Here is a 12657-nt window from a genome sequence, read left to right as displayed (position 1 = left end):
CTTTTCTTGTCTGAATAAATAAAAAATACATTTGTGTAACACAAGTTTTATGCTGAAAACCGCTAAATAACAGACAGTAAATATTTTTATTATTTTGTCTGAATAAATTAAATATATTAGTTTAATGCTGATGACCACATAAATAACATATATTAAAATTGGATATTATTTTGTCTGAATAAATGAAAAATACAACACTAGTTTAATGTGAGTTCCATGCTGATAACTAATAAATAATAAACAGTAAAATTCTATACTATTTTGTCTGAATAAATTAAAACAACAACACAGGTTTAACATGAGTTTCATGCTGATAACCAATAAATAACATAATATAAATACAATTATATATTATTTTGTCTGAGTGAATTATAAGTCCAGGCTTACAGCTAATAACCCATAAATAACAGATATTAAATTCTATACTATTTGTCTGAATAAATTAAAACTTCACCACTAGTTTAACATGAGTTTCATGTCGATAACCGATAAATAACAGATAGTAAAATTTTATACCATTGTGTCTGAATAAATTAAACACTGAAGTTTATCACTTACAACTCATAAATAACAGATATTAAAATCTATACTTCTTTGTCTCAAAAAATTAAAACAACAACACTCATTAAATATGAGTTTCATGCTAATAACCGATAAATAACAGACAGCAAAATTTTCCATTTTGTCTGAATAAACTAAAACAACAGCACTAGTTTAACATGAGCTTAATGCTGATAACAGAAAGATAAAATGCTATATTATTTTGTCTGAATATAATAAAAGTACAACACAAGTTTAATGCTGATGACCCATAATTAACAGATATTAAATTTATGTACTATTTTGTCAGAATAAATTAAAAATACAACATTTTAAATACTATATTGCAGCAACATTATAATGTACAGTTAAAGAGAATAGATATTAATTTTGTAATTTATGAAAAATTACATTAAAGGAGAAGTCCACTTCCAGAACAACAATTCACAAATAATTTACTCACCCCCTTGTCATCCAATATGTTCATGTCTTTCTGTCTTCAGTCGTGAAGAAATTATGGTTTTCGAGGAAAGCATTTCAGGATTTTTCTTCATATAACTGACTTGATTGGTGCCCCGATTTTGAACTTCCAAAATGTAGTTTAAATGCAGCTTCAAAGGGCTCTAAACGATCCCAGCCGAGGAAGAAGAGTCTCATCAGTTCAACCGTAAAACAACTTGTGAATCATTTTTGAACTGATTCATTGAAACGATCTATCAGAAAGAACCTTTTCGTGGAAACGAATTAGACTGCTAATCACTATTAGCGAGCAAGAGGCAAATTAATAAGTGCTTAAGGAAGGGCTGTATCCTCAAACTCGTGCTCAGTACCGACTCTTTTCATTGTTTATTTACGTGAGTCGACGTTCAGCGACGTTTGATGACAGCAGCTGAGATATGCAGCCTTCGTATGATGCAGCTGTTGGTTTGAGAAGCACCCATAGATAAGCTTTGTTGAACTGAAAACGGCTCTGAATGGGGAGTCAATTCCCCCGACGGAATCGATTCCAACATTTGGAATCGATTCTTTTTGAAATCGATTCCCAGCTCTACCCATCACTAATTCGAAGCATCGTGAACGCGCATCCCAGAGCCTGTGCTACACGAGCTTTTGTGCTTAAAAAGTATACACATTTTTATTTTTCAAAAAAAATGAGTGATCGTTTCGGTAGATAAGACCATTCTTCCTCGGCTGGGATCGTTTAGACCCCTTTGAAGCTGCATTTAAACTATTTTGGAAGTTCAAAATCGGGGCACCAACAAAGTCCATTATCCGGAGAAAAATCCTGAAATGTTTTCCTCAAAAACCATAATTTCCTCACGACTGAAAACAGAAAGACATGAACATCTTGGATGACAAGGGGGTGAGTAAATTATTGTAAACTGTTGTTCTGGAAGTGGAGTTCTCCTTTAATAGTGTTAAATGATGAATGTTTTTAAAGACTGACAAAGGTAAACTAAATGGGGAAAAAGGGTAAATAAACATGGACAATTAAATATTTAGTATAACAACCACTAGTCAATGCACTAAAAATCAGTGTTGTTATTTATGAACTAAAATTAAAATGATTTACTTGAAATAAAGCTGAAATTAGAAGCTGTCAACAGGGTGGCAGGGTTTAGATGGGCAAGCACCATTAATATTTTCTTTTGAAAATAAAAGAAATCTTGTTCAAATCACTTACTCGCTCTGCTGCTGTGCTTAAAGATGCTTTCACACAAAAATGTGTTGATTTAGCAACGGCTGAACGTTGTACTAGAAACCCTGAGGCTTATGTAAATGCGAGGCATATTTGACGACTGGTTCTCAGTTAAGAGGTTTGTTTCCCAGAACACTAAACTAGCGGGCATGCATGACAGCTGGTTAATGGAATGTTTGTTAAAGACTAACTGAAAACATTGTTGCAACCAGCGGCGGTATTGCAGGTAATAATAATCTGGCTGTCAATCATCAGTCATATGAAAAGAACCTCACAAATTTCCCAGGCTGAAAGCTTAAATATGAATCCCACTCATAATCGAAATAACACCACACACATTTTTAGTGTCAATACTGTACATAAATGTATTTTAATCATCAAAGATTTACAATATATTACATAGAAAAGTAGTAAAAGAGAGGCACAATTTAATATCCAGGATATGTGAACATGAGGCACTTTGTGAACTTAAAAATACTGTTCATTTAACATATTTTGGTATGTGCAGCATATACTCTTCCCTTTTTTGGCTCTCTCAAATAGTGTGGGTTGATTTTTTATGTCGAAAGCACTATTTACAATATACTTTTTTCTTTGGCTAACAAGCACAATACATTTTTTTTGCTACAAGCAACTCCAAACACAAAAAATCTTACACACTCATGCACACAAACCTCTCACCCAACACATTCTTCCATAAATCCAGAAAATCCTGAAGTGATCTGTAGAAAGTCTTACAATCTCCTATGAATCTTTAGTGTCGAAACATTTTCCTGATTACATTTGGCTCTCGGTCGGCTGTCAGAGGAGAAACTCAGCGTCTGTCCAGCTCCTCTTGCTCGGTAGCCTGACCGTCCTCAGTGTGAGCTATGCATAATCTGATAAAGTGCATGAAATCTTTGGTTATGAGACATAAAGCTTTATGAAAAGGTCATATTCTTCCACTCCACCTCACAGGAAGGATCCAAACATTCAGTTTTTGCAGAGAGAGGAAGAGCGAGTGAGAGTGACCTTTCTCTCTCTCTCATTTGTCATCGCTCACGCTCACGGAGCAATCTTCTGGAATCTTCTCCTCGGAGCTGCTGCAGGTGGACAGCTTGTCTAGGTCGTCGTCCATCTCGCCGAAGCGTTCGGCCACACACTGCGCCGTGAGTCGGGCCTCGGGGTCGTGATCCCAGCACTCGTTGATGGTGGTACAGACTGCAGCCACACCCTGGAGATCAAACACAGCGTATGTTTACAATAAAGTCTATATTTTATTCATAGTTTGTGTCTTTAGATGAAAATTTCCCTTTAAATTTAGTCAATATATTTAATTGTCAGTAAAACTGTGACATATTATTACAATTTTAAATTTGTTTTCTATGTGAACATATTGTAATTGATTCTGGTGATGCAAAGATGAATTTTCTGTAGTTTTTAATTTATTTGTTCAATTTCAGTTTTAATTTTTAGTTTATGTAGTTTTAGTTATTTTAATGCTTTCACCTAAAAGAAAATGAGTAATGTTTACAAAATAATTCTGCTTAACACTGCTTCACAAAATATATGTATATTACCTTCAAACGTTATGATTTTTTAAATGTTTTTGAAAGAAGTCTCTTATGCTCATCAAGGCTGCATTTATTTAATCAAAAATACAGTAAAAACAGTAATACTGTAAATTATTATTATAATTTAAAATGTTTATAAAATGTTAATATATTTAAATATTTTCCAAATTCAGTCAAATTTAATTTTAACGTTTTAGTCAAAGTGTCATTTTTAATTTTTATAATTTATTTATTAATTTTTTAAATAAATCAAGGCTGAATTTATTTGATCAAAAATACAGTAAAAACAGTAAAATTGTGAAATATTATTACAATTCTATATAGCTGTTTTCTATGTGAATATATTGTAAAATGTTATTTTTTCCAATTATGTCAAAGCTGAATTTTCAGCATCATTACTCCAGTCTTCAATATCACATGATCCTTCAGCAATTATTCTAATATGCCGATTTATCATCAATGTTGAAAACAGTTGTGCTGCTTAATATTTCTATGGAAACTGTGACACTTTTTTAAGGATTCTTTGATGAGTAGAAAGCTAGTAAGTACAGCATTTATTTGAAATTGAAATCTTTTGCAACATTATAAATGTATTTACTGTCACTTTTGATCAATTCAGTGTATCCTTGCTGAATAATAATAATAATTTCTAACTAAAAAAGTCTCACCAACCCCAACTTTTTAAACAGTAGTGAAATATATAACAAGCTATTTTCAAAGAAGAATTGTATTCTTTTTACAAAAGCTCCTCTCTCAGCTAATATGCCATCTTTTACCATATTCTAAGACCAATTCATAACTCTACGCAGTTTTACCTGATGTTTCATCCAGCTGCTGGGGATCTCTGGTCTGCCCCGGTCTCTTAGCACATTGTCTTTCATGCTCTCCACACAGGGGTGCTCTCGGACTTTAGAGCCAAATGGAGGTTCGTAGTCCTTAACCTCTGCAAAAACACACACATGAGATGATCAGATCATCAGACATACGATCTATCCCCTCATGACAGCATGAAGAATCATTATTGGACAGCATTCGGTCATGAGAAGCATTGAGGTTGGAAACTGGAAGCTGGAAGAAAGCCCTGAATGGAGAAAGGAACGCATGTTTCATATGCTCTGGTTACTATATCTGGTAAAACAGCATCTGGAGAAAAATGGGACGAAATCAGTTGCTCCATCAGAATGCCAACAACAAACAAGGCTGAGTTTGTGGGTCATTTGTTTTGTCCACGAAAACAAATTGATGAAATATGAGGCTAATCACTGGACTGTGCCAGCGAGCTCCAAAAACAGATTTTCCAGCGCTTGTGAAACTTGCAGCTGCAGAGGCCCAATCATATATCTGTCTTCAGCCTCCACAGCCAAGTACTTGACCAGAGCCAGCTATACATAACACACAAACACACACGGGGTGCTAAAAAATCTGGAAGAAACACCAAAACCTCCAGTTTCCCTAAAACCCGCGTTTCCTTCATAAAACAGCTGTTATTGTCCAATATAAAATCCATTACAGCCAACGATGGTGGATGAGTACGTTTACTTTGGAGCGGCTTGCTCTTGATTGGAGAGCGTGTTTTGTGGTTCATGCCCAGCACTCTGGGCCCACAGGAAGGGGCTAGGCTAGCATGCAGCCTGGGACAGGAAGTGGAGCACTGTGATTGGGCCCCTGCGGAGAAGCTGACTCCACAAGCGAACGCATCCTGTTTTTGACAAGTGGACTTCCCCTGTTTCAGCTCTTAAACAAAATACTCCTGCCCCTGCGGTGCTATTTCTGCTGTCCTCATTGCCCCGTGTGAGGGACTGACCTGATTGTGGTTAAATCTGAGCTTATGGATGCAGTCCATAGATGAGTACACACGGCTCTTTGCAAAATTAAAGGTGACATGTCATAAACGTCTGGTTTTTCCATGTTTACGTGCTATAATAGTGGCCCCAGTGCATCTACCAACTCAGAAAATGTGAAAAAGGACAACTCATTAACTTTGTAAGCCTCTTTCTGCAAGCATGTGCGAAAACTAGCGCGTCAGATTTTGATGTGGCAAGGGGATCTTATTATAAAATTACCTTCCCTTAATCCGCACATTTTGTTTCCGCTAAACGACAACAGTGTACCAATTCTAACACCATGGCAAAAGTTCAAGCAAAGCATGCTAACTGTTCTGCCGCTGGCTGCACAGACGAGCACAGAACACTATTTAGATTCCCAGCCTCAGAGACAAGAGAGAAGTAGATTTATTGATTTATTTATTACGCTGCTGCCACACAAATCTAATATAAACATGCCATTTCTTTCCCAGCTGTTTGCCTTTACAGACATAACCGACTGTTTTGGAACACCTATGTGTTTTTAACATAAACCTGTGTGTTTTTGACAGTTTAAGTGTAATAAGATATGAAAGAGAACTTAATTTAGTACTCACATGGCATGTGACATGGCATGCTTCAGAAGTTTAAACTAATATGCTTTAAAATGCATGATTTTAGCGCCACAGATATCAGAATCAAAACCAAACAAATGTTTTTTAGCAGAGTATCTGAGGTAGGAGCTGTAAAGGCACAGTCCTATTCTGAAAAAGGGGGCAGGCAGTAGCAGTTCATTTGCATTTAAAAAGACATGCATGAAAACAGCATTTTCAAAATGATTTAATAGATGATCTGTGAAGCATTTTGAGCTGAAACTTCACAGACACATTCTGGGGACACCTGAGACTTATATTACATCTTGTAAAAAGGGGCATAATAGGTCTCCTTTAAGATCATCTAGAGTCTTTTCTCGTCTCTTTTTCTATATGTCTTGATTTGCTCAAGGGGCTGAGCTACTCAAATGCACTCGCTATGTGAGGAATGCTATGGTTTTGGGAACAGATGTCCTGCCGGCTGAGGCCTCCCACCCTGGGCCCAGCTAGAAGTATCCAGAGAAGCACTTTTTTACTATAGTTTCCCCTCCAGATTAACCGTCTGTTACCTCCACAGACCTGCCTGTCTGAGTCTCCGTCTGGGAAAGCATACCAAAAAAAAAATGCTAGGAGTTTATGGATGTCTCTTCATTCTTTTATGTCCCAGGGACTGATTTTTGTGAGTTTATATATATATATTTTATGTTATATAAATATATATAAATATATATATATATATATATATATATATATATATATTTTTAACGTTAGTGTATTTGGTTTCCAAGAGATGAGCCTGACAAAATATGAGACAAGTAATATTTACCCTGATTTTTTTTTCCACAAAGTAAATTTCATAAACAATATTTTCTTAGTCAAGCTGTAATTTTACACACATTTCCCAATACTATATACTATTATTAAATACTACTATTATTTATATAAAATATTGTTTATTAAATAATACCTTTTAATAAACAACAACAGCCATCATAAAATTTGCTAGGCAATTCAGTCAAAAGTACAAAGGCAGCGCTCTGATATGCAGCATTAAATTTACATAAAATATAACATGATGAGATTTTGCCCTCAGCCAAAACTATTTCCTCTGGAACAAATAATAGATTAATGAGACCAAAGACAGGCCATTAGATTTACCCAAAACATATTATATCTCATGTTTAACCACTATGGAGACATCAGAGTCAGCGGCATATTGCAGAAGATCTGGCCGAGGTAAGGCTGCTCTTGGCAGGTTCATGAGCACTGAACGGCCGGTGGTGCCCTGGAGCTCACATCGCCGAAAACATTGGAGTAAATTTTCAAATAGATGATGATGATTATCATGAATAGATGATTTTTAATAACAAACAGCACATCTGAAGTATAAACAAGTGCATTATGGCCTAAAAAACTACATTCTGTAACACAAAAACAGCATTATTTATAAAATTATAGTGGATGTGGGCATCTGCCATGACACTCGCTGTGAAAAATACCACAGTTGGAGTTTAGATATCACTGGAATATCAATATTCAATATCAGATTTGAGGACCAGAAAGCACTGTTATAATCATATATATGATTATTTCTGAAAAAAATTATACAGTAACAAAAAAATGTATGAGTTCATAAATCACAGTAACTGAGGCAGTCAGAAGGTAAGATTCCTGTTTAAACACTAGGACCCATTTAAACGTCGCCTAAAGAGAAATGCAGCAGAAATGTTGCCAGACCGGCGGATTCTTCAGGCTCCAGTCAGAGAGTTTTGGGGTGGATCATGCACGCACAACACCCTTGGCTCTTTTGTGTGTTTGCGAAAAGCTCTAGTCAGTGAAAGGCGTGGCGGCAGTGAATCTGAGACCTGTACTGATGGATGGCCACCCTGCATGAGGTTCTGCCACCTGCTAGCCAGCTGCTGTCCTGCATTTACTTGTTTTCCCGTCTTTCTCTGAGGAAGGGAGGGAGTTCTCCTCAGCTGGCAGGGTCTCAAGTTTGCTCTACTACTCCAGACCAGGCCGCACCCCGTGCTAATTCAGGACTTACTAGCATACACAAGTGAGCCGCAGCAGAACAACGCAGCCACAGCTTTCCATTTCACCATCACCCACATATGGTCTGTCTGCAGCTGCAGTCTGCAAGTGTTACATCCCTTAATGTTTCTTTTCCCTCTTTTTGAAAAAGGTTTTTCCTATTGCAGTCTGAAGGTGATACTGCAAGAGGGTCATCCTGTGATGTCTGTCTCCACCTCCCTCATCTCAGACAGGAGTGAGACAGTCTGTCTGGCTGAAAACAACTCCAGCTCTGCAGATAAGCTTCAAGCAGCATGACAGGAGGCCTCCTGCAACCCCTGTCAGCCACAGAGGGCATGCCGGGGCATGTGGGTAACACAACTCGACATGCACAGGGACAGTGTGTGAAACAATATACACATGCAAATACACTGTCACTCATATTACCAAAGTTGATTAAAATAGCAAACTCACCGCACCGTCCTTTAAACCAAGATATATTTACATGGGAATCAAAACATGATGTCACGTTTTCAGAGAAATGTAACAAGATTTTGCTTCATTTATGTTCAGTTTGTGGTTAGTAAGATTTTTAAGTGTTTTTGAAAGAAGTCTCTTATGCTCACGAAAGCTGCATTTATTTGATCAAAAGTACAGTATTACAGCTAAATATTATTGCAATTTAAAATAATGTTTTCTGTTCAAATTTGCATTAAATTGTAATGTATTTCTGTAATGCAAAACTGAATTTTCAGCATCATTACTCCAGATTGCCACATGGACCTTCAGAAATAATTTCATAATATTATAATATATTTTAATATTAATATTAATATTAATTTCTTATTATTAGCAATGTTACAACAGTAGTTGCTTAATATATTTAATATTGTGGAAACTGCAATCTATTTTTTTTTCAGTTTAAAAAAAGAATAGAATGAATAGAATGTTCAAAAGAACAGAATATTTTTGAAATACAAAACTGTTTCCTGTGGCATTTGATCAGTTGAATGCACCCTTGCTTATTCCACAAGTAGTATTAATTCCATAAAAAAAAAAAATTGATTAAGATTAAGATTAATTAAGATTACTTAGTTATAACTTAGTTATTATATGATTAAATCCTATTCATGTGAATGGGATTACACTAATGGAGAAATTCTAATAAATATGATCTAATATGAAAGCACCTTGTCTGATTATTTCAATATAAGAAAATACAGTCTTGGACTATCTAAAGGCAAACAAATCCATTTTTTCCTCTATCATAAGAGAACCAGAGTTGGAAAGAAAATCCAATAGGCTTCATCCATCCTGTGCGTTTCAAATGCAAAAGCGTTTAGCACTTACCAAGATGAATACACAGCTGCCTGAATTTTCACTGGGCTGCCAGTGATTATTTTTCAATGCAGAAAAACCCAAAAACAACAACACAATCCCTCCCTCTTCCTCCACGTCCACAAGCATCCATGTTTATATTTACATCCATAACTAATTCCAGTTTCTGTTGTTGAATTTTATACATTTGAGAGCATTTATGCTCCAAGACAGCTATATGAATACTTTTTTATGCCGATATGTCAGTGTGCCAAGAATATGCAAGCATCTGTCTTCCCACCTGACCAAAGAAGGGAAAGTTTTTAGGAAGCACTTGACATTTCACACATTCCTTACATTCCCCAAATAGAGTGAGGAGTATGCCGTACCATCTCTGCTCTTGTTGAAGAACGGCTTCTCCAATAACAGGAAGCTGTAAATCAGTCAAAACACATTGTGGGCCGCAGTGGGCTTTCCATGCAGTGAACAATAGCCCAAAGATGGTAGCAAAAATAACAAAGTGCCACTAACAGGACCAGACAAAAAGCAAGCCTATTTTCATCCCTGTTCTCCTTGAGGAACAATTACAGGCAGAATGGAAATAGAAATGCATTGTCTCAAGTTTACTAACCATATTGGTTTGGGAAATGCCAAAATAACAGTTATGTTTCCAAGTGAGATTTTGATGACGTTTGTGTTCTCACCTCCGATGGCATTACACCTGGATGTGATCTCCCACAGCACCAGAGCCATGGAGTAGACATCGGTTTGCTTGAACGACTCGATGTTCTCAAGGTTGATTCTTGATTCCAGCACTTCTGGAGCCATGTATCTGGCCGTTCCCACCTGAGAATACAATACAAATGACACTTATTTAACAGTATATAAATGAGAGTACCAAGCTACTTTTACATCATTTTATTCCTTTAACCTCAAAGCAAGCATAGCTCACTTTATTACTTGAAGAGTACAAAAGGTCACACCGACGAACCAACAAATGTGGTAAATTAAATGCAACCTTATTACTGAAGTCTAAACTCCCTTTGAACGTTTTTAGGGTCACTGTCTGGGACCAGCCGAATGTTGACATACATCAAAGCACTCTGGGTATGGAGAGACATCGCAGAGTCAGGTGAGCGAGCTAGTTCATTACTGATTCACTCGCCGCCTTTGTGTTTTCATTTTCAGCCCGTGAATCATAAATCTGAGCAGACAGTTTAAACAAAGGGGCGCACATACATAAAACACACACTTCTGGACATGCTGAGATGCCTGAAGGGACTTTCCCTGCAAGTTATGACATGACGTACCTGACATAGTAAATCTGCACAATTTTACATATAGAGCACTCCAACGTTTTTCTTGACACTTAGCAAGCAATAAGAGCAAGTGAATCTAGGTAGTCCTGTGCTGCACTGGGGTTGATAAAGGTTCAGTTAAGCTCCAGGTGATGAACTCGATTATAGAAATAAAATAAAATAAAATCAGGTAACATTTTTAAATTGATGGGTTTTTTTGTTTAAAAATGTAAAAAAAAAAAAAAAAAAAAAAAAAGGTAAATATTTTTTATTTTAAATTTTAAAGACTAAAGTTTAATCAAACAACAGTGACTGTTTAATTCCCATTCATTTTTTTGAATAGAGATTTAAAATAACAGCCAATGGTACAATATAATTTATAGTTAATTGTTACAAATATAACAACTATATATATATGTTTACGTATATTACATTACAGTGATGCACTGCTGCCACACACATTATTTTTCCCACTCAATTATGTCATAATAACAAAATGTGTTTAATATGTTTAATAATTAAAATGACAATTATCTTGTTAAAACTGCATTTTCTTGTAAGAACGAGATGTTGTTTTTAAAACGACATCCTTTCTCATATTTACAAAATGTTTTATCGTTAAAATTACATAATTATCTTGTTAAAATGATATTTTCTCATAATAATGGGATGTTATGCCATTAAAATTATGTAATTATCTTGTTAAAACTACATTTTCTTGTAATAATTAGATGTTGTCATTAAAATTACATAATTATCTTGTTAAAACTAAATTTTCTCGTAATGAGATGTCATTAAAAAACAAATATTTTTCATTAAAGCATTTTTTCTCTCATAATAACGACACCATAAACTCTATATTATGTCAATAAAATTACATTATCTTCTTAAAACTACATTTTCTCTAAATAAGTTGTGTCATTAAAATGAAAATTATCTCCATAAAACTACATTTTCTAATAATAACGAGATATGTCGTTAAAACCAAATAAAAATTTCTTTAATTAAAACTACATATTTTTTGTCATAACTTCATGTCATAAAAATTATGTTATATCATTAAAATTACATAATTATCTTGTTAAAACAACATTTTCTCGTAATAACAAGATATGTCATTAAAACGACTTCTTTTTCTGGTTAAAATGCTACTTTCTTGTTAAAACAACATTTTTTTTTGTAAAAACAACGCATTATGTCATAAAAACCATATATGTTTTTTTCTGTTACAGAAGATATTACATATATAATAGATAATATCTTACATAACGGGTAAAACATATATATTTTTATGACATAATGCATCGTTTTTACAAGAAAAATGTTATTTTAACAAGAAAATAGTGTTTTAACGTCAACATCTCGTTATTACAAGAAAAGCTGTAGTTTTAACGAGAAAAAGATGTCTTGACTTAAATTTTTGATTAATCAAAATATCCACCATTATCAGCTATTATAGCTCTGCATAATCTGGGCCTAAATTCATTGTATTCTAAACTTAATTGCCAATCAATTATTGAAGCTATTAAGGTGTGCTGACCCAAAAATCTTTTGAAAAAAAACCTGGGCCAAGTTTAAACCAGTAACCAGGCATCACAACTGGCAAAGGGGCATGTCTGACTTTGACATGTATATATTGTCATTATTATGTAATCAAAATGAAAATTATTATTGCTGGTCTTCAATGATAATGTCAAGTTACTTTAATGTATTTGCACCAAAAAATGATAAGGATTTATGCTGATATCATCCAAAACCACACTTTGCCAGGGGTGTTTCCAAACCTTTGGAGGGCAGTGTATATTGCTGTTATATTTGCAACGAATGACTACAAATCATTGG

At 34.9% G+C, this 12657-nt stretch overlaps 1 protein-coding gene across 1 annotated transcript in view; it reads right to left on the bottom strand.

Annotated features, from left to right (window-relative positions):
- Positions 1–2583: 2583 nt before the first annotated feature.
- The window catches only part of tgfbr2b (transforming growth factor beta receptor 2b), a 28993-nt gene continuing 18919 nt past the window's right edge, over positions 2584–12657 (bottom strand). The window contains exons 5-7 of the mRNA XM_051131628.1: positions 10222–10363; positions 4608–4735; positions 2584–3452 (exon numbers count right to left, since the gene is read on the bottom strand). Of these exons, the coding sequence (XP_050987585.1) occupies positions 3264–3452; positions 4608–4735; positions 10222–10363 (459 nt within the window). The 3' untranslated portion in view covers positions 2584–3263. The remainder of the gene's footprint in view (positions 3453–4607; positions 4736–10221; positions 10364–12657) is intronic.

The sequence above is a fragment of the Labeo rohita genome, chromosome 16 (assembly GCF_022985175.1).
Source record: "Labeo rohita strain BAU-BD-2019 chromosome 16, IGBB_LRoh.1.0, whole genome shotgun sequence".
In the NCBI taxonomy this organism is placed as follows: Eukaryota; Metazoa; Chordata; class Actinopteri; order Cypriniformes; family Cyprinidae; genus Labeo; species Labeo rohita.
Note: the sequence above shows the minus strand (reverse complement) of the source record. Positions and strands in the feature narration are given on the sequence as shown.